This window comes from Pseudopodoces humilis, chromosome 8 (genome assembly GCF_049639895.1).
Source record: "Pseudopodoces humilis isolate 2021_Gansu_Grassland_sample_001 chromosome 8, ASM4963989v1, whole genome shotgun sequence".
Taxonomy (NCBI): Eukaryota; Metazoa; Chordata; class Aves; order Passeriformes; family Paridae; genus Pseudopodoces; species Pseudopodoces humilis.
The window spans coordinates 20,294,799-20,316,355 of NC_142207.1; the positions used below are offsets into that span (position 1 = coordinate 20,294,799).

Genomic DNA, 21,557 nt, shown 5'->3' on the forward strand with positions numbered 1-21,557 from the left:
GAGAAGCAATTTAAAATGCATTTGTTGGACTTACTCATTATGAACTTTTATTAAACTGAAACCTCTACAAACACTATGAATGTGTTTTAGAAGATAGTGCTCTGTTGATTCCCTCTATTTCCAACTCAGATTGTGACCTTGAAAATATTTTTCATTAGTGAGTGAAAATAATTCTGCCAAAAACATGCCTCACCCTTTTGCCTTTCTAAAATTTGTCTCAGCACTACTCTTTGCTGCCTACAATCAGTAAGCAACTATTTACCAGTATTTTCTCTAATGTTCTCTAAGTTTCCAATCAACTAATTACATATAATTTGTAAGAATGCCATACCACATCCCTATGTGCATAAATAACCTGAGATCCTAAATTAAACTGATCTTTAAGGTCTTTTTCTTCAACTAGTTATGCTCATATAAAAGATCTACATTTTTGCAGTTATCTTCATTTAGCACTTCTGTATTTATGTTCTGATTTCAATTCCACCTGAATTCTCAGTTTTCTGGATTATTCAATTTTTGTTTTGTAAGGGCACACACTTATACTCTAAATTATTGATTCACATTTTCAGCCTTAAAAACACCGCACCGAAGCTCAAGAAAAAAGCCATCACCACCAGAACTCAACAAACATAAAACCCCCAAACCACAACTTGAGTTTTCCTGCTACCTCTGTGTAGTATTTTCTTGACTGAGAAATGGTGTTCTATTTACCATGTAGATTATTTTATTAATTACATTAAATTTTAGGGTTTTCTTCAGTCTTTTAGATGCAAGAATTATTATCAGAAACAACAGAATACTTTGTCCATCAACCTATTCTCAACTTAACTTCAACCCAAACTGAAAATCTATTTAAGAGCTTTTCTTTCAGCCATCCTCAGTGGCTTTACACTTTTTACCTCTACAAAGAAAATGAAGAACAATTCAGACAAAACTGAAAAGATACAATAATTAAAAACATAGCCAAAGCATCTGAGCACCAGTTGTAATGTTTCCTCCTCCCCTGCTCCTAATCAGTTTAATCAGCAATTTCCTTTTAAGCGTTTAGAGCCAGTTGCAAAGATTTTTGACTCTTGAATAGCAAAGAATTTGGACAGAAGAGGTTTTATAGGTATGCTTCCTATCATTTAAGGAATCTAATTTATACCACACCGCTCTTCCTTGCATTGAAAGACTGCATACTTGCTTACAGAAGCTAAGTAGTATTCTGGAAAAACAATGAGTATAAATACTATGTATGTGTGTGTATCAAAGAATGGGACAGATTTATGTCAAGGGAGTAATTTAAGAACTATCTGCAAGCACACAGGATTTTAGTTCCTGTGTTTCTTGTTTTCACAGGGATCAAGAAGCTGATCACTACTTTGTCACACTGCAAGTTTAAAACTAACTTCAGAACCATTTCAAGAAAATGAAAACCTTTTAAGTGCAGTAACTTTCAGAGGCAAATTCTACAAAACCAGAAACCAGGTGATAAGAAATGCAATTATATTCCCTACATAATCAATGCTAAAGCACAACTACAAAAACTATACACAATGCAAAGAACTTGGTTCCACAGAGATTTTTTACATGACTAAGTTCTTATTTTAGGTTTTCTACTTTTACCTCTTGTTTAAGAAATGCTGTCACATGATCATATGGGATAGTACAAACATAAAAGGAATACGTATTATTGCTATTTTTATCATATATTGCTTTATTTATAAATTTTGAGTTAATATCAACAAAAATGAGTATTCTTCCCTTGAATTCTGGGAAGATGACTTTGTCCCTTGCTTTTATATTGTTTTAGTAACAAGACTCACTTCTGAGTGGTCAAGTACATTTCCTTGTCAGTCTTAATGTCTTTTCATAGTAAAACAAGCCAAAGCTTTGTTACTGTGCAAATGTAATTATCAACCCCTAAGTTCAGATCCACAACAATTAGTCATTCATTTGAAGCAGCAACCACTGTTACATTACCATGTTTACAAAAGACCCCAAACACTGCAAAGTGAAAACAGCCTGACTTTGGAGAGGAAAACTATGATTTTATGATTAATGAATGTATGAGAATCTGTTCTTCAGTGGGATCAGCTTTCTACCATTTTACAAAGCAGGAATATAGCTGGAGACTTGCATAATATTCCAGCTGCTGGTTTGCAACTGGCACTAAGGAAAAAAGCAGCAAGCAACAATTACATACTGGAGCATGAGAAGGAAACAAAAAAACCCAAACCAGTAGGCAAGAAACCAACTGGAAGGTTGAAGTGGTAATCATCTTGGGCAAGTATAGTCCAATAAGAAGAAAAGACTATTACTTCAGAACAGTGTGGAAAAGAAGAGAGCATTCATTCTGGTAAGATCTGTAACTTTTTGATTGCTAAAAGTAGGTGTATATGAAAACTTTCAGAGCTGCTTAAGCACACTGTAGGTGTTCACAGTAAAAATGCAGCAGTGGCACTTTTACTATGCTTACAAAAATTATTTAAATAAGATAGAAAGGAGCAAAGAAGAGGGGACCAGTGGGTTCTTCTCAATCAGTGACTTTGAAAGTCAAACCCACTGACTGCTTATCTATACAGGAAACACCTCTTGATAGCTTTGCTAAAGCCTATTAGGAGACCACCTACAGGCTATCAAGAGACCAACCATGCATTCCTATTAAATCAAAAACTGTACCCAAGTATATGCATATACCTTCCAAATCCTTGGGTTATTTACAGAAACATCTTTTGGCCACCGCATGTTCAACAGAAGAGACCAATGCAGGAGCTGTAAACACGTAAGACTGATGCACACTGGGCAGTATATTGTGAAGTACAGTTCTGCTTCAGAAATTAAAAAATTCCTACTCTTATTAAGTTCCTGTGTTATAATAAGGATTGTATGGTTCTAAAACCACTTCCTGTAATTTTTAAAAACTACATATGCAGACAATTTACTACTATCACAGGGACTGTAGCTTTACGCTAGTGAAACAAAGTATTTAAAAAAAAAGGTATTAAAACAGCATTTTGGTGCAATCACCATCTAGAAACATGGAAAGCAAACTTGTTATTTGCAATCTCAGCAAAATATCCGTGACTTCATGGACTACAACCTGGCAAGTTTCTCTTCCAGATATACAACTCATTTTTTTGTAACAACACAGAAGAAAATCAAAACATGAAAGGGTATTATAGCTATCCAAAGTGAAGAAGTGTGAAACTCAAGAAAAAAACCCAGCTTATGACCTTACTCAAATAACTGTAATTTTCAATTTGACAAAAGCCAGAGGAAATGAGAATGAAGTCAGTAAAATTGCTAGGAACAGTCTTAAATTGAAAAAGATTTTACCAAATATTCAGACAACACACACATTACACATTTTAGTTTCTAAAGCTGTTTCTTTCAAGTAGTTTAAACTGTAAAGATGGTAACTATGTTATAGACTGAAATGTGTAGACTCGCTCTCAAGATATAGTTAAAAGGCTCTAAATTATTAGATTATTAGTTACTCAGAAGCCTGGAAGAAAGTGTTCTATAGATGTGTTTCTTGGCTTTTAATACTGTATTTGTTAATGAAAAGTAGGGTGCTATCTTCCTCCACCTGTCTGATACTCCAACCTTACATTCCAGTATGGTAAGAACTGGCTGGCCAACTGTTTGGACAGCTGACCTCTATTTATGCACAATTCCTCCATGAGCTAGTCTGGAAAACAGATTTGACCTTTAAACTATGCTTTCCTGAAAGCAGCATTACTTTTAGCCTTACCAACCAGTGAGAAAGCATGCCCTGTGATTCTTCCTTAGATGCTACTTCAGCCTTAATAGCCTCTACTGATGCTTCAACTGAGGAGAACGGAACAGGAACACTCATAATTCCTGCTTGTAAGCACTGTAGTACCTCAAACTTCTCCATCAATGTTTGAAAGAGGTGATGTGATCAAGGACTAAGTAAATAGGCTTCCAAATACTAACCACTGATATTTTTACTTTATCAAGATGCAACACTTAAATATTCAAGGCACAAACTGGTCATCTTTACCTTGCTTCTGTTCTTCTCTTGGCCATGCTCACAACCATCCTGCCCACCCTGAGTAACCTGCAGACTGCTGCTTGAAATCTGAGGCTCTTTGTGGCTGTCTCCAAACCAAGAGAAAGGCATGCAAGTAGGAACAGGGGAATCTGAATCTGATGCAGACAGATTGTTGCCAGAGTCATCCAAAAGTTCTCGGGAGCCTCTGAAATAAGCAGATTAAATTCTGTTTAAATAACAACAGCAAAAAACCCCACCCCATCCCTCAAATACACAACCATCCCCTTAAAAACAAGAACTCAAAACACACTACTTATTTTTACCAGTTTCACAGCACAACTGATACTTGAAATGAAAACTGATATTTGCCTTTAAATATCCATGCAAAATAATGGGTTATTTAACAACACAAATTTAAGAACTTCTGCAATATTTCACGCAATTTAACAATTTCAAGCAATTGCTAACTTAATTTACTTAACATTCCTCTTCCTAAGCAAAATACAATTTTAATGTTGTCTCCTCTACTCTCTTCTGTGAGATCAGAAGCTCATCTCTGTATCATTAAATCTTCACAGAATTTTGCCACTGTTATATTATAATGGACTTTAAGATCAAACATTAATGACAGTTTTAAAGAAATTCTTAGGTTACAAATTTTAGGAATGAAGCATGTATGTATAAAATAACAAAAGAACTACCTGCTATCCAGAGAACCTCTTAGAATTTCTTTTTCTTGCTTCTTACCCTTGCCCCCAGATTTCCGCAATCCACTGAAGTGAAAAAACACAAATTTCATAAAGCACTTACACTTACCAGGTACAACATTTCTTTAAATCACTAAAACTAAAGTTAGTTTTTACACTGACTTCAACAGTTACAAAAAGCCACATTTATATTGTTACACAAAGCATAATTTTGCAGATTATGCATGCAATTAAAAAGTTCTGGCATTCATATTCTATTTAAGAACCATGTCAGTACCCTTTCAAAAGCCACAGAAAATAAATAACCAAAATAAATACAGAAAATGCCTAAACAAGCTTAGCATATAGATACAACCAGGAGGAAAACCACAGTTTTACTGCTACATTAATGCTCCTAAGCAATGCACAGCAACTTGAGCAAACTCCCTAACTATGTTATCAGTGTGTGAAATCAGCTGATTTTTATGTTATACATTATGATTCATTTATTGCAGCACCAGTCTAAGTCTCTAATGATAGCTGACTTCAAGAAGCTTTACCCCTGTCTTTAAAGGTGTTATGAAGTAGCATTACTGGACTACTCAACACTGTTTTATTTAGAGAACATAATATTCTCAAAAATAACACAGAACAACATTTGTTTCCTAAGGAACAAGTGTAAAATCTTACCCAAAATCTGGAAATCTCCTTTTGGACTTCCCTGATGGTATTCCTTCATTTGTTTCCGCTGTCCTGTCTTCATTTTTCCTTTCTTCTGTTTTTCATAGAGAGGTGAAAAACAGAAATGTTGCTGTAAAAATACCTGCAATTTTCAGCTACTAATGATGATGCTTGTAAGTCAGATACTAAGACCTGGGTGACAGTGTTAAAACTCCCATTCCCACACACAGATAACAACTGAAAATAGTACAGCTGTAACAGCCAGCCTAAGTTATTCTGTATGGCATCTTCCCATCATTCTGTACCAGGGACCCATCTGGCTGTACCAGGCCACTGAAAAATGGGAACATAACAATTGCTAACAACTATTCAGAAAATATTCTTTTTGATAAAGAGTAACTCTATACTGTCTACAGAAAGGTAAAACTTACCACAGTATTTTACTCTAATGAACTACAAACAAAAATTAGTTTATGACAGGTTTAGAAAAAAGAACCTCTTTCTTTTACAAAAATGTCAGCTTCAAAACACACAACCACATAACCAGTATAAGATACATGAAAAAAATGAATTTTTAAGGGTACTGTTGAACAAATAAGTAGTTTCTGATCAACATTAAAACTTTAGCTAATTAGTTAAGCACTTTTTCTAAATATGTAACATCCAATAAATTGGAACTACAGTTAAACTAGTTATTTTTCCTATCAACTTGAATACAAAACCAAACTTTAATAGTGATGTTTGTTTCCAGAGGTAGTCCTTTAAGAAAAGATGAAATTTCTTAAACACAGCACAGTAGGTTAAAATACAGACTGATACATGAATGGATGAAAAGGTAATAGAAAGGACTAATTCAGTAACAGGCAGACATTTAAATACGGTTAGAAAGCAACAATCTAGCAGAAATAGTATTTAGTGTAATTTTTCTCACAAAGAGCAAGCTTTCAATACTAATCTGCATGTACTGCATTAATTAGCAATTCCAGGGGCCAATTTAGAAAAAAAAAAGTTTACAATGCTTCTGCCATCACAAAAAAACTGTAGAGAAGAAGGCAAAATCACATATGTATTAGGTATGTCTTAGTGGTGTTTTTTTTTAGACTATTTTTGTTTGAAACTTTATAGAAATATACAAAATAAGGACAGTATAGAACAAATCCTGTTTCAGGGTATTAAAAAAATGGTTTTGTCTGAGCTGTATGGCAAAGACAGGAAGTCAGCTGTCTTTATACATTTGTACTGGCTTATTACAAAAAATATCAAACATTAAAAAGATTATATTAGATCCCTTTTTCAATTATTTATAAGAAAAATTCCAACTATTCATATCAAATAATGATTAGTAGTGACTAGGCTGATTATAATACCTTTAACCTTCTTCTAGAGACAAATATCCTAAGAGGACATGATGAATAATGCAGTAATTCCTGCAATACTCAGAATCTGTATCTTGTTTAAACACTTGGATAATGTCTGGAAGCACAAAGCTAACAACAAATTTTTCTGGGAATCAGGGAATCCATCAGACTTGCTCTCCAATACACTGCCACTTATGAGGCTTGTGTTTTGCACAAACATATTAGGACCTTTACTGATTACATCTAAAATCAGTAAAACTTCAGTCCCAAAGAATAAAAATAATAATAAACCCTTAAATCTTACCCTTGGTTTCTTTCCCTTTCCCTTTTGTTTCTTTTTGCTTCACATTCTTGAGATACCCTTGAGGAGAATTTGGAGTCATCCCTTCAGGAGGAGGCGAGCTAGTGGCGGCTGTGCTATTTTCATTGTTTGGTTTGTGTACTGGAGAAGAGTGTGTGGAAGCAGAAGGACTTGACTCTAGAGGACTTTCTGTGCTTTCTCTTTTCTCAGGCTTTTCACTCTTTCGATATGTGTCATCCAGGCATGGGAGAGGTAATTTTTCACTTGTTTCTAAGGTCTTAGTTGGGTACATAGCGGAAGACTCTCTGTTGAGAACACCGTCTTCTGAATCCTCATCCTTCAATAAATTTGAAAGTTATTTCATGATAAACATGACATATACTCATTTATTTTCTGTTCTTTTAGCAGGGTGGAAGGATGTGCTAAGCAAATTTTCTCAGTTCAGGAAATTTTTTACATACTTGTGGATACCATCTGAATCACATGAATCTGATTTTACAGGCTGTTACCCACCTCTATACACAACTTTCTGCACATCCCAAATAATCTTTTTCTAGCCAAATCAGAAATGTTCTGGTACACCTCAGCCATTCCAATTCAATGAAGCCAGTTTTCAGTCTATCTGAATTAGTTCAATGTCCTCCTTCTATCACAGGCTCTATCATATATTGACTATCTATACCTCAATTCTTCAGTTGTTTTCCAGAAACATGAGAACATTTTACTGGTATGCTTCTTGTGAACTTCAACGATGACTTATGGAATAATGAAGCATTTCAGAACTCTTTAGTTTTTGAAGAAATTTGGTAACTAACTTGTTCCAGGTGAAGGAATAACAAGATAAATTGAAACAGATCACTGTATCAAATCTTTCAGCAAGCAGAAGTAGCACAGAATAAGCTCACATAGTTCTTTGCTAACTTCAAATTAACTGTGCCACAAAAACATGCCAGAGTTCACATACGTGTTATGAACCCTAAAAAGCTTTTTCACTTGATGCAGTATAAAACTACAATGCTGCGGCACAGCCTGAATAAAGCATGGAGAACACTTACAAATGCAAACACAGATAAAATTCAACACATGTTCAGTATCCAGACTGCATGATTACCAGTGTCAGTACCAGTGTCAGTACCTGTAGATTTGCAGTCTGTTGTCCACCCCCAAGAGATTCTTTCAGCTTTGATCGAGAAGGTGGCTGGCGTTTCACTTTCAAAGCAAGCTGAGCTTTTGCTTTGTGGGCACTGGTGTCTAATCTGGGAGTATCCCCAACAAAAGCATCAAAATCTGCAACAAATACATACTTTTTAAAAAAGTAAACAAAAAACCCAGCAAAAACTGGCAGGCAAGTTCACCAACCCACTGTCCAGAAAAATATTCAGAATTTAGGTGAAAATTATTCTACATGTTAACCATTACTGTATGAAAATACTTTTTATATTATACTCCCCTATTTTATACATTGCAACTGTAATTTCTGTTTAACTTGAAATATACTTTTACCCAACTTTTTCAATCAAAAAATAATAAAATCCAACAGAACATAATTGTCTTATGGATTGAAAATGTTATGTTCTCAAACCGATGAAAATTTGTGCTTTCCTAGCTTCATTCCTCAGGATAGAAACTCTTAATAAATTTAACAAATTTAACAAATATTCCAAAAATTTAATTCTCATTTGAACTGCTGTTTCATAACATTCTGTACATAAAATTACAAGACATAGCAAGTTTACTGTAAATTATAGCTTCAAATCAATGGGATTTTAACTGACATATCTCAGTGTTTTTTCCCACTTAGTTTCACTAACAATTCAAATAGCTGTCTCTCTATCTGTCTCCTATTTCCCACAATGTTTAAGAAATACGTTGCAGCCATATTGAAAATGTTGGGGTAACCTAAACTCAAGTAACCACACTGACGCAGCTCAGCTAAAACATTTACACAGTCAGTATGAAACAGCAAACACTTCAGTTCTCTTAACAACAAATAAACCACTACACATATAACTCCTCCTAATTTTCCTTAAGTGCAAATAAAAAATACTACAATCTACTTACCAGAAATCAGCATATCTAAAGAATTTATTCTTTCTTCTATTGAATTGGTTTCTTTTTCACTGTCTTTTGTCTTTGACTGGTTGTTAGATTGGCCTGGACTTTGACAGCCATCTTCCAATAAACTGCCACCTTCAAACATATAAGGCATTTTCTCATACGCTTTTAATTTATTTTCAAGCTCTGAAATCTGCAGGAATTAAAATTCAGAAGTCAGATACAAGTCTCCAAGAATGCAGAAATTTATTTCAAAATATAATACTGCTTTACTTTTTCCTGATATATTTTCAGTTGTTCTGCATATTTCTGGTCTCTCTCTTCAAGTAGCTTTGAATGATCTTCTTCTTTCTTCATAAATTCTATTTCTCTGGTGAAAGAAACATATACATTTCTATGAAACAGTAATATACAGAAATGTAGGAAATATGTTAAACAGAAATATGCACAACTGCATTTATGAAAAAGCATACCATTAGTGAATGGTGACAAAAATCCATCTGTAAGGTATAACTGATTCATTAATCATATGATGTCATAAAATGACATATTTATTTGTATGCTTCTACTGTCTTCAAAAGAAAATACAGATGACTGTAATTTACTCTGGGCAGAAAAAGGATTTGTGGCAGCGCTTTTTCTGCAAAGTTACAACCAACCATCTCTCATTTTAAAGGTGTCAAGTTGCATATGCATTTAAGCCCAAAATACATGCATGACTCCAATCATTACACCTTACTCTCTTCCATGAAAATACATGCACACACATTATATTTTCCTTCCAAAAGCTGTGGGAAAATTCTTTGTAGGAAAATGAATTGCATTTCAAGTTTCTGCTTGGTTCATCCTACAGCAATTGCAACGGTTGAGTTTTACCAAAAGAAACAATGACTACAAGAAGGAAACAAAAATAAAAGCTGCTTTTGCCTGTGCCATATGGAATGACATACAAAACCAGAAAATAAGCATAAAACAGCTACAACAGATGCAAAAGCTTCAGGGACAATCAAATGAATAATGGGAATTTGCTAAACAGTGAGGGAATGGAAAGTAGCATGTTAGCAGTCATCTTCACGTACTTTTGAACTTCCTTACGGATAAGCTTGGGAGGAGAGGGGAAAGGAAACCTTTAAAAAGCTCACCAAACAGCACAAAAACATACTGTGAAAAGTTACATTTCTGGATGTGGACTACAAAGCAAAAGATCATAATAAATTGCTTTTAAAAGTAAGTAACAAGTGGAGAAATTTGGAACAAGAATATTATACGCTTACAGCAACTATCAAAAGCAACAGTTGTGTTCTGTACTATCTGTACACATCTGCAAGTATTCTATAATTATCTCTTGTTTAGCTAAGACGGAAGATCATAGAACAGTTAGACATTACCGTATAACAACAGTGCTGGAGTCCCCCACAGTTGTATTTAATAAACAATATTACTTCTACTAAAAAACCCACACCCTTTAACAGATTGAAGATCCTGTTTTCATGCTGCCATTTTAGTGGGCTAGATACATATCCCCAAACTTTAAATTTTTATCAAAATTCTTATTACTCCTCCTATAAGATATAAATCCTAACTCAGACTAAATCATATGTATCTGGCTATTATTAAATATCCTTTGATGCCTACTCTATCTGCAACATTGAAGTCAGTCAAAGCAGAGAGTTTTTCACAGGGAGCAAAAGGTATTGCCAAACACCTCATATGAAATTTCAAGTAGTCCTTCCAAAAATTATAAATGCATTACAGCTTTTTAACTAACTTGTTTTTAAAAAGTTGTCATTGAAATATTAAATCTTTTTTCCTTAGCTATGAACCAAAAGCAGCAGCAAGATTTTCAGAATACCTTTCAGGAAGTTGGTGATTTAAGGTATGGAAGAATTCGGCATTTACAGCCCACTGCTTCCCTGCACTCTAATAAATGAAAAGAAAGTATGCTAAGCAAATCCTATTCCCCTATGTATTGCTGACAACTTTCCCCAAGTTGTACAAAACATACAAGCAATAAATAAGAGACCTGGTATTTTGGGGTACTTACTTTTGTTGGTAGTCTTTAAGCAATTTCTTGGCTTTGCTGTATTTCTTTTCAAGCGCGTCACACTGTTCTTGAGTCTCTTTAAGACGCTCATTTACTGTTTTGCATAAATTTTGTGCTTCTAACCAGTAGGTCTCTAACTTTTTTATTTTCTCTTTGCTTTCATCCAAGTTTTGCTGTAGTTGGGCTCGATTAAATTTCCATTCATTTTTTTCTGCTTCAACAACTTTTAACTGAAAAGATTAATACTTAATGAATTAATCTAAACTAAAAGAGGAAATAAAACAGTTGTTGATACATGTTTAAGTAATAAAGCTAATAGTAATTATATTAATTAATTAAAGTAATTACATTAGTTAAGCTAATAGTAATTATATACTTATCGGTAATATTAAAACAGGACACAACTTTTAAAGTAATTACATAAACTCTTCCCAAACCTTGCTAATCTAAGCAAGTTTTGAACTGAAACCCAAGAGTCTTTTACTTGTTCCCTATTGGTATTGCATCTTTCTCGACAGATTAAATGACCAAGACCCCTATTATTAGCTTATATTGTTCAAGATCTCACCAGATCTTAATATCTCTGGAGATGCCCATTTTGAATACTTCCAAAGGCCACTGCAGATAAAGAATCTTAACCTGTATAAGACAAGCTCCCTACTACTTTGTTACCAACAGCTTTTTGAATAAACATGACCAGTTGATCTTCCCTGGTAACTTTATATGACATTGGTCTTCCTAATCAATGATGGCCTGCACAGGGTTTCCTTTTCTTAAGCTAATGTACAAAACCACCAAATATTTCCTCAGTAGAGGAAATCGATGCCACCCCTTCAGCTTGACAGCAGCCACATTACACATGGGAATGTTAACATGTGAAGCTCTCCAGGCGTTAGAGGAGTGAACAGGCAAGATACAGCTTAGTTTGTCCATGCCTCCTTCTTTGGGGACACCGCTTACATTGAGGAAATAAATCCCTGCTTTTGAAGCCAGTTAAGATCACCTGCCAATGGACAAGGAGGTTGAAAGGGCCAAGAATTTTTTGAATTTAAAAACTGGGTTGTAAATTGTACTAATACCAGCATTTTAAACAGCTTTTCTGCAATCCAGTTGGGCCACATACCAAGAATACTAGAAAGAGGAGGAGCACTGTCAGAAATCATAAAGGGAGCTATCATAAGTAGCTTTGTCTGTCTTGCCTCAACAATTGCAGAGCGCATGAAATACCCCAATAGACACTGCTACTGAAAAATTCTACAAACTCAAGCACTATGCCCTCTTCACTTGCTACCTGTTTCCAGCAATGTGCTGCAACTTGTTCTAGGACATGCATCTCTGAGACAAGGCAAAACTGAAGGGCAATGGAATAAAAGAAGCTGCTCACTCATACACAAAGTTTTCAGAAAAAGGCCACGTATAAATCTGCATCAGTGGAAAAAGCAGCAAAAAAGAACAAGAAATCCTTTCTCATAATAAGCAGAGGCATTGAACCAATCTTCAGCAAAAAAACTACTGGATAAAACTCTCTGCCCAGACCAGGTCAGAAATTTGAGGAAAGAAGATAGCAGAAATAACTTTCTGGTAACAGAAAGACAGCCACAAACCATTGTCTATTCTCAAATCTATTCTCAAATATGACAAGTTCTATCCAGTGATAATGTTCTCATTTATGATTATGAGCTCTTTCATACAGCTCTCCACTCTAAGCTACTCTAAGCAGTAATACTAAAGCATTCATTTTAAAGTGGGGACTTGGTGAATGGGTTTTTTTAGTTGTTTCATGTGACTTTTGGGGCTTTATTTGTTTGACTGATTTATTATTTTTAATTTGAGCATAGCTTTTCAGCTTAGAAATGTCTGTCTAGCATAACATATTGTAGAGAGCACCTGAGGCGTAAATAGATTGCTGCTTTTTGCGTTCAGCCTATTCCTGGTAAAATCAATAGCCATAAAAACAAAACAAAAAAACCCTCAAAACAAACCACCCAACAAAAAACCCTACTAATAATAATATTCTTTGATAACTTACCTTCTCCTTCAGTTGATTCACTTCAGCTATTGTTACTGAATGTTTTAATTGTAGCTGGAACAGATGAAAAAGAATTGTATGAGCACACACAAAATTTCATTTGAAAATGCTAGTTTTAAGTGTTTCTCCATGATTCCCTTTTTTCCAAAACTATTGCTAGAGCGGCATAAAGTCAATTATTATTAATTATTTGTCAATTACAGGAGAAGTAATCATGAGCTTTTATTTTAAAAAAAAATTTAATATTACTGAAACCTCAAATAAGTTCCACAGTACATAACCACCCTAAAAATCTCCCACTGTTGTCTATACATTAGGAAAGCTGAAAAGACTACAGTAATGTTTCAATGTGCCAGGGTAATGAAAAGGCAGCAACGCACTTATGATGAAAACTGGTAAAGTAATAAAGGCAAATAAAGGAATAAAGGAAAAACTTAGTAGTACTAACTATTTTTACAATCAGCACTTAAAAATAAATGTGCTGGCTTTTATTTAAAATTAAGCCATGTATTTACACAACACAAATCTTAATAGGATTATCAGAAAACTAAAAGACTACATTTAAGCCAAATATAAAGATTTTTTTTAACAAGTATTAATTGTTCCTTGTATCTTGCTTTCCATCTGTAACCCTGTGGAGATTTTCTTTTTTGTAAAGGCACATTACACCAAACCCAAATTAAAACTGGTGAATCCATGACTATTTTTCATTTAGATTATGTTAGTAACAGCACAGTAATGATTCTACATGAGATTATAATTGCATCCCAAAAGCACTTAAGAAGCTTCAGCTTGCTGCTACGCTACCAAACCTAGAAAAATTGTAAATGTTCTCTAGAGATCAGCAGCCTGCATTTTCTACTTCCTCAATGACATCAGCAACGTTATCAAGAGAACAAATTTAGGAGATCTGCAAAAGACCAATCCTTCACAAAAATAAGCTGATGTAACATCAAATAACATCTGACAAAACAGGTTCTTTACAGTATATTTTTCTCCTCCTGGAGTGAAAATGCCAGGCGCTTAAATCTACCAGAGAAGCCTGGACTCCTAAATGCCAAAGGCTGTACCATTTAAGTCCCTGACTAAATCCCACAGCCCTGAATAAAGTAAATATGCTCCTTTATAAAAACCCTGGGAAAAGAGAACCATACTATTTCCAATTATGTTAAGTTGTGATTCAGAGCCTGGAATGCCCTATTGGGTTTACAAATCCATTCCTTTCAAAAAAACACACCACAAAAAATACCCTCCAAGCCAAAAATATGCCTATCTACAGAATCAAGTGCTTTTATGTACACAGATTTCTCAGACGACTACTGGGGCTAAACCAAGAAATTAGATATGTATTTCTTGTCTTCCTGAAAAACATCTCGCAACAACACTTGAGACCATTCAAAACAGGCATATTTCCACACTCCCCATGCTCTCTTGCAGCTAAAGCCATTTTACTGGGCAGCTAACACATGCGAAGGCCAATAGGCCACAGGAGAACTAAGAGAAGCATCCTATCTATCTAATGCAATGCCCAGACATAACAAGGGAAGAGAGTGGGCTGAGTTCTACCTTGTCTTTCAAAGGGCTTTTGAAATTTAATTTAAATCAAAAGATTGTTTAATGTAAATATACACAGGGAAACTGGATATAAAAAATTATATTTTTTTTATGTTTATAATATTTTTTATATTATAAGAAGACCTACATTTCAATGGACATTCACCAGAGATATTTTTTGGTGATGCTGGGAAAAAACAAACCCAAAGCTATGAGAGGGAACATGAAAGAGATTATCTCCAAATCCTACAAGGTTCAGATGTTCCCCAGTGCATCACAAAGAATATTTAAGAAACTGCTACAACACCTCTTTAAATTTAAGAAGAGACTGTGCTGAATCCATATCCAGTAGTAAACCAATATCTTCATTTTCAGGAAGATCGAAAACTTCTACAGATTTTCCATGTAAATGTGACTCATAGGTATCCTCCTCTTCATCATCATAATCATCATCCTGACAAATTGAGAAAATCATGACATTCTGTCTGTAACACACACACACACACACACTTTTGCATTATGGTAGTAGCAATAATCAAAGCACACCATCAAGGAATCCAACTAGCTGCAAAACTTTTCTTGACTAGTTACTGTTCCTTTTTAATTTCTTATACCTAGGATAAGCGTCAAAGATAACTTGCAAACACCTTCATCAAAGTTCCACAAAAGAGAGCTAAGAAAGATATGCACAAAACTGTCACATATAGCTGACAGTTAAAAGTCAGTTATGGATTAGTGATAAAGCCATAATCATGTGCCTTGATAACAGTAGTGTATGAAGTGCTTATTTTCCTGTTTTTAACAAGTTGCCTGTGTTATACTTTTTTTGCTTCAGTTTGATTAAACCCACCCATTTATCCCATTACCTAGCAGAGCATGAACCATGTTCTACCTGCTCTGTATCATCATGAACATAGTGCTGCTCATACAGACATCTCTCTTGCTCCAAGGTCTCACTAATGAGACGAGCTACTTCACTCTCAGCCCCCGGCTTCTCTCTCCCAATCAAAAACCTACAGGAAAAAAAACAAATCAAATTATCAAATTATCTTGCAGCAGAAAATCGTAACACATTCTTAAGAAATGAGTTTGCTACACTGTTGCCTTGCACAACATTTTTGTAAAATTTTCATACTATGGTTTTGTATTCTCCATGAATGAAAAATGACAAAAAGAAAATTATTTCAGAGAAAACATACATACCTCACTGTGCCTTTGGTGTTCTTTAGTACAGTGGCTGCAAAGAACTGAGTAACTCCCACTAGACTTATGCCATCAACCTCAACAATCTGATCATTTACTTGAATTCTGCAAAATAAGTAAATGCTTAGCTATCAGTAAAACAATAGTATTTTGGCTTGAAACATTTTCGACATGACAAATATAACTTAAAACTCACTAGTATTTACAATGACAAATTCTGAGTCCATTGAAATGCATTACTTAAAAATAGTCTCCTCATCCTCTGTTACTATGCAAATCACCAATTAAAATTTACACAGCATTTGACTTGATATTTTTTATACTATTTACATAGTGATTGGTGTTCTGCTGATTCAACACGATTTTGTGGTATTTCTACACATGGGCTCATTTGGAACATTTCTCATATGTGCTGTAAGCAGATCTACAGTTACTTAGCAAAAATGCCCTATAATAAATAACTCATTTTTTAATATTTAACATAAAGGAATGTAATATTCACTAAGCTGCATTCAGCTTTTGTACTTTTATTCACAATATTCACCATATCTAATGAAAGTAACTGGGCTCAGTTCAGAATTTGTAGAAAGCATAACTGATTCAACGGAAAACTCACCGTCCATCCCTCTGAGCAGCTCCGCCATCTGTTATTGTTTTTACAAAAATACCTAGTTTTTCCAGTCCCTGATCAGCACCAACTCCCATTCCAATGATACTGATGCCCAGACCCCTGTCACCTAAGGGATTCAAAAATCTAACATTAGCTGCATGACATATGATGTAACAATTAGCAATACTGAGCTGTTTCAAAGCATTCCAAGTCCTTCTGCAAAAAAAAAAATATAAATTCACTTATAAAAGAGAAAAAAATAGAACATATTTTATATGTAGATACTACTTAAAGCCTTTTTGCCCTATAGCCTTCCTAACTTCAATTCAGTACGACAATCCACACTTAGTAGAGGCCTATCCAGTTGATACTCACTATATTCACCAGAACTAGCCACAAATCTAACCCTAAACACATTCAAAAATTCAAGACCTAAATGCAGGGAATATACAGGTATGGTTTTATCTTTTGTTCCCACAGTATCTCTTGCAAATGTTCATCATTTGATTTGTACCTTTTTCAATTTCCACAGGAAACACTTCCATTTTTTCCACCCTTTTCTCAAGTTCATACTCAGCTGAAGCTGCCACAGGGTCAACTTCTTCATTACGTCTATCATAGTCTTCATTTGAGTAAGTACTGAAAACCTAAGAAATGTAACAGAAAACTTCTTTTAATGTCTTCTCACCTCCTTTCAAACATCATATAATTGAAAAACAATCCATAAGAAAATAAAAATGGTATTTCCAGAGATCTCATTTTCTAAATAACCATCAATTTAATAAATACTGCTGCTGTCAGACAGTTTCCAGCTTAAAGAGAAGTAATGTGTTAAAAGTTTCAAAGCAATTACTTTAACTTTTATTAAAAATTACTTTTTTAAGATTTTATCTTACAACTGAACCAAACAGTTAAAAGACATCAATCAGCTCCTCTTTGATACCGTGTGACTTTTTTTATTAGGACTACATTCCACCAAATCCTTCCTCTCTTCTTCCCTCCCCCCACACCATCTGCCAATTGCAGTGTTTCAAACAGATGTAGTTTTCTGATTTTGCAAGGGAACCACGCAGTTTCCCAGGAAAAGGAAGAGCCTTGCTACATACATTACTATTTTTAGTATTCACTCCAGCTGAGTTTCTGAATTGCTAAAAATAAAAGATAAACAAACAGTACAAATTAAGACAGAAATCTATAAAGGAAGAATAAACTATATGTAACATGGTTAATCTTACATATCAGCATGTTCATTAACTGTATTAAAATTAAAAAGGAAAAAAAAGAAAAAATATCGCACCCCATTTATCTTAAAAAATAAGGTTTATCTGCTAAATGTTTTGCAAGCACTGAGTGTTTTATTCAACACCACAGTAAGACAAAAAACACGTATTGCAGCTGCAGCAGCCATCTCTCTAATCAAAAACATGCAGCACTGACACGAAGTTCATTTACGCTGGCTTACTAAATTTTTGCCACTGTTGTATTTTCCACTAAGACTACCTAGACAGGCAACTGCAATCATGTAAATACCACAGCATTAACTGTAATTAACATTTTCCCTGTGAATTTCCATTCACTAATATATAGCTTTAGCTCTGCAGAGAAGTAGCTTCAGACACTGAAAAATGCTCATTGAAACAGATTATCAAAAAGCAACCAATGTAATTCAGTATTTCCCATGAGGAGCCTACTGCATCACCTTCAGACTACAACTTGAGATCAATTCCACAAACTCTTCCCAAACCCAGCAAAACATCTACTCCAGAAATGTGGCATGGCCATATAGTCAGTCCAGTAAGCAAGCAAGATTAGATCCACTTGGCTGAAAGGGAAGGAAGAAATCCACTCTTAGAAGACTTTTATCTCTCACAGTAAAAGAACCTTCCTGAGAATCTGTTCTTCCTAAGTCTTGCATAAAGGTTAATAAACCAGCTCCTTGTGATTGTCATGCAGATACTAGAAGATAACTAGACACAGAAAGACAACAAGGGTCACACTTACAGTACGTCTTCCATGAACTTTACAGGAAAAATCTGCAAAATAGACTAAGAAAAACATCTAAATGGCCGTACTGCACCACTATCAGAAAAAAGGTGGCCAAGTTCTTCAAGTTCACCCTCCTCAACCCCCAAATCACTAAATAGGATATGCAGCAGAAGCATTTCATGAAGCATTATGCACTCCTTGAAATAAGACCAGACTAGTTTGTTCACTTTTCATCCTAACAGAAAAAGCAGCATCTCCAAAAACATAGTCAAATTATAATAAGATTAATTTTATACTACTAATAAAAAGGAAGTTCATGAGTGGACAAATGGTAACTTGTCAGTAAGAATATCTGAGTTCTTGAGGACAAATACCAGGTCATGAAAACAATGTATCAATTCACATAATCTAGTATTAAAAGTATGACAAAAATGTTAAAAAGATATCTTTACTATCAAATGGTTGAAAGAGCAAAATGTGGAGAACAGCAGTAGTTTGTTTTGGAGACAGTGATAATTGTACTTTCTTAGTCCTTTACAGCTTGGTGGTCTAACAGAGCAGAAGATGATGCAAGTAGTCATTGTCTACTGAAGAATGACAATTACCACAGGGATGACAAGTTCCTTGCACAATTTATAAAGTGCTAAAAATTTGGGGACGCAAAGTTGCACTGTAACAACAGCATTATGTATGCTGCAAGTCTTGGGCCACCAGCAATAAAATACCTCTGGAACTTCTAAAAATGGTTTATTTTCTTTCCAGCTTAAAAGTAACAATTGTACTTGAGTGTCATATGGAATCTGATCATTTTTATACAAAACTGATCACAGGAATTGTTCATCTGCCAGGAGTGGATAATAGAATTTAAAACTAGTGGTCCCTTAAATTCCAGCTATGTTAATAATTGCTATTAATGAAATAAACAGCATAAACATATCTATGCAAATGAAGACTACTAATATTTATGCATATTAGCTTTCTAAGAAAAGCCTATTTGAAACCAATTTTGAGTAGTTCACTAAGAGAAAGAATTCATACTTTTGGATTAAAGTGACAGTTGACAACTGTATGAGAAACATTTGGGTAATGATATAAAAGCCATAACAATTAAAAGAAGCCCCATTTCAAAATAGTAAGAAAAACACACCCCTCTCCAAACTTCAGAAAAATAATTTTGAGGAAAAACACCAATTTACAAAGAACAGAGGAAAAGCAAAACTTCTAACCAGAAGCCAAAGACAATAACGGAAATAAAAGCAAAAGCACACTACAAAAACTATGACTAAAGAGTCAAGGGTAGAAGACAGAAATTTTTATTGTGTACATGTTGCATCATAACATTGTGTTCATCTTCTATGAGGGAGAAAAAATGTTGATATTAATATAGAAAATGCAGAACTGGTCAGCAAGTTGTTCTTGCCAAGTAGCAAAAGTAACATTTAAATACAGTTAAAATGTGGATAATAAATAATATAAGTTCACAGTTTAGAAGACTGATGAGAAAGCTAAACATGTTCATCCCTGCACTGTGTCTGGCAGGGTTTAGTCACTGAATCAAATGCATTACAGACAAAAGAAATTCTAATCTTACTATTCAGAACCCACTGCTAGCTAGAGATTGTAAAATTATTAGTACTGCAACTGGTATTTTTAAAAGATACCCTTTAGCAAACACAAGTTATTGGCTCAACACAGGGGAAACAGATGAATTTTACTGTGAAAACCATGTGAATTTCACAAGCCTTTTACCACAGCTTGTTATATATCCAGGAGGTTACCCTGGCATTAATAACTTTTGGATCCTGTCAAGCTAACAAATGGCAAAATGCTCTCTGAAAAAGTTTTTTTTTCACTTAAAACCTTTTTCCCTCAGAATGGATACAATTTATTTGAACAAAAAAATCTGATAGAGGGCTGAATTTTTAAGAATTATTTGAATTAAATTGTTAAGTGACATAATGGTAATTTTTTCAAATATACTTAGTGCTTGAACAGCATATATATTTGTCTGGAGAGAAAACTAGCTACATTCTTCACACCAGAAAAATTAATCACTTTTTGAATGCAAAACTTGGTTTTGCATTTTCTATGAAGATGCTAATCTAGGCACTCTCAAGACAGCACTCAAAAAAACACCAACAGTCTGTCTAAAAGATCCTACTGTTCAGTTCCTGTAACTATTACAGAATTAAAAATTTCTTATATCATCTAAGTGCCAACACAGAACATAGCATTATCACAGAAAAACAACCTTCACATACTTCAAACTCTTCACAGCACAGAAGAATGTCTACTTAAGTATGATGCTAGTTTTAGAAGAATATTAATTAGTAAGAGGGCAAGCACTAATTTACCATGTGCCTGCATGAAAGTGCTGCAGAGTAAAACACAGTCTGAAGACCTCCACTCCAGCATTCATTTCTAGTATATAAATTTGTTTGTGCCTAATGAAAAGCAGAACATTACAAAAGTAATTAAACAGTAAGATTAGGATGAAATCAGGAACTGCCCAGAAGGGCTTCCAGCTAATTAGAATAGAAGCAACATCAACATCACTTTAAAGTTCTCATGTAATCCCGCAGTGTTTGCTGGAAAGCCTCACAGCACCTGTCCAGGCAGCTAAAGCAACACTGAACACCCGAGAGAGGCCCTGAAGTGTTCCTGCCTGGAGCACACCCCTTGGCTCACCTGCTTCTGAAACACAGCGCTCACTATGAACGTGCCTGTTTACTGACACTCCATAAAGCCAAACCTTCAAAACACAAGTTAAAGCTCAGGGAAAATTTTCCAACAGCAAACAGTTTCAGCTTTCCAGATTGAGGCCTTTGTGATGCCTGGCAAAATGTGAAATGCCCATGAATAATCATTTGAAATAGTAGCACTGAGGTAGGACTGAAGCATAATGTACACCTCATAGTTTACTCTTACTGTCTCCCTCTTTCATTAAGTAGACATCTCACTACTGCTACCCTATTCTTTCCTCTACTTCCAAAAGCTACGTGGTTAGCATTTGATTAGCACTTTGTATACTATTTGTACATTTTAAG

At 34.7% G+C, this 21,557-nt stretch overlaps 1 protein-coding gene across 5 annotated transcripts in view; it reads right to left on the minus strand.

The window, feature by feature from the left end:
• The window catches only part of LOC102102068 (neurabin-1-like), a 41,225-nt gene that overhangs the window by 9,056 nt on the left and 10,612 nt on the right, over window positions 1-21,557 (minus strand). For all 5 annotated transcript variants that reach the window (XM_088059235.1, XM_088059236.1, XM_014249323.2 and 2 more), the window contains exons 3-16: window positions 17,039-17,171; window positions 16,531-16,651; window positions 15,915-16,019; window positions 15,604-15,724; window positions 15,019-15,165; window positions 13,158-13,211; window positions 11,129-11,358; window positions 9,358-9,454; window positions 9,091-9,277; window positions 8,165-8,316; window positions 7,033-7,366; window positions 5,380-5,464; window positions 4,705-4,776; window positions 4,013-4,208 (exon numbers count right to left, since the gene is read on the minus strand). In XM_088059235.1, coding sequence (XP_087915361.1) covers window positions 4,013-4,208; window positions 4,705-4,776; window positions 5,380-5,464; window positions 7,033-7,366; window positions 8,165-8,316; window positions 9,091-9,277; window positions 9,358-9,454; window positions 11,129-11,358; window positions 13,158-13,211; window positions 15,019-15,165; window positions 15,604-15,724; window positions 15,915-16,019; window positions 16,531-16,651; window positions 17,039-17,171 — 2,034 coding nt within the window. The remainder of the gene's footprint in view (window positions 1-4,012; window positions 4,209-4,704; window positions 4,777-5,379; window positions 5,465-7,032; window positions 7,367-8,164; window positions 8,317-9,090; window positions 9,278-9,357; window positions 9,455-11,128; window positions 11,359-13,157; window positions 13,212-15,018; window positions 15,166-15,603; window positions 15,725-15,914; window positions 16,020-16,530; window positions 16,652-17,038; window positions 17,172-21,557) is intronic.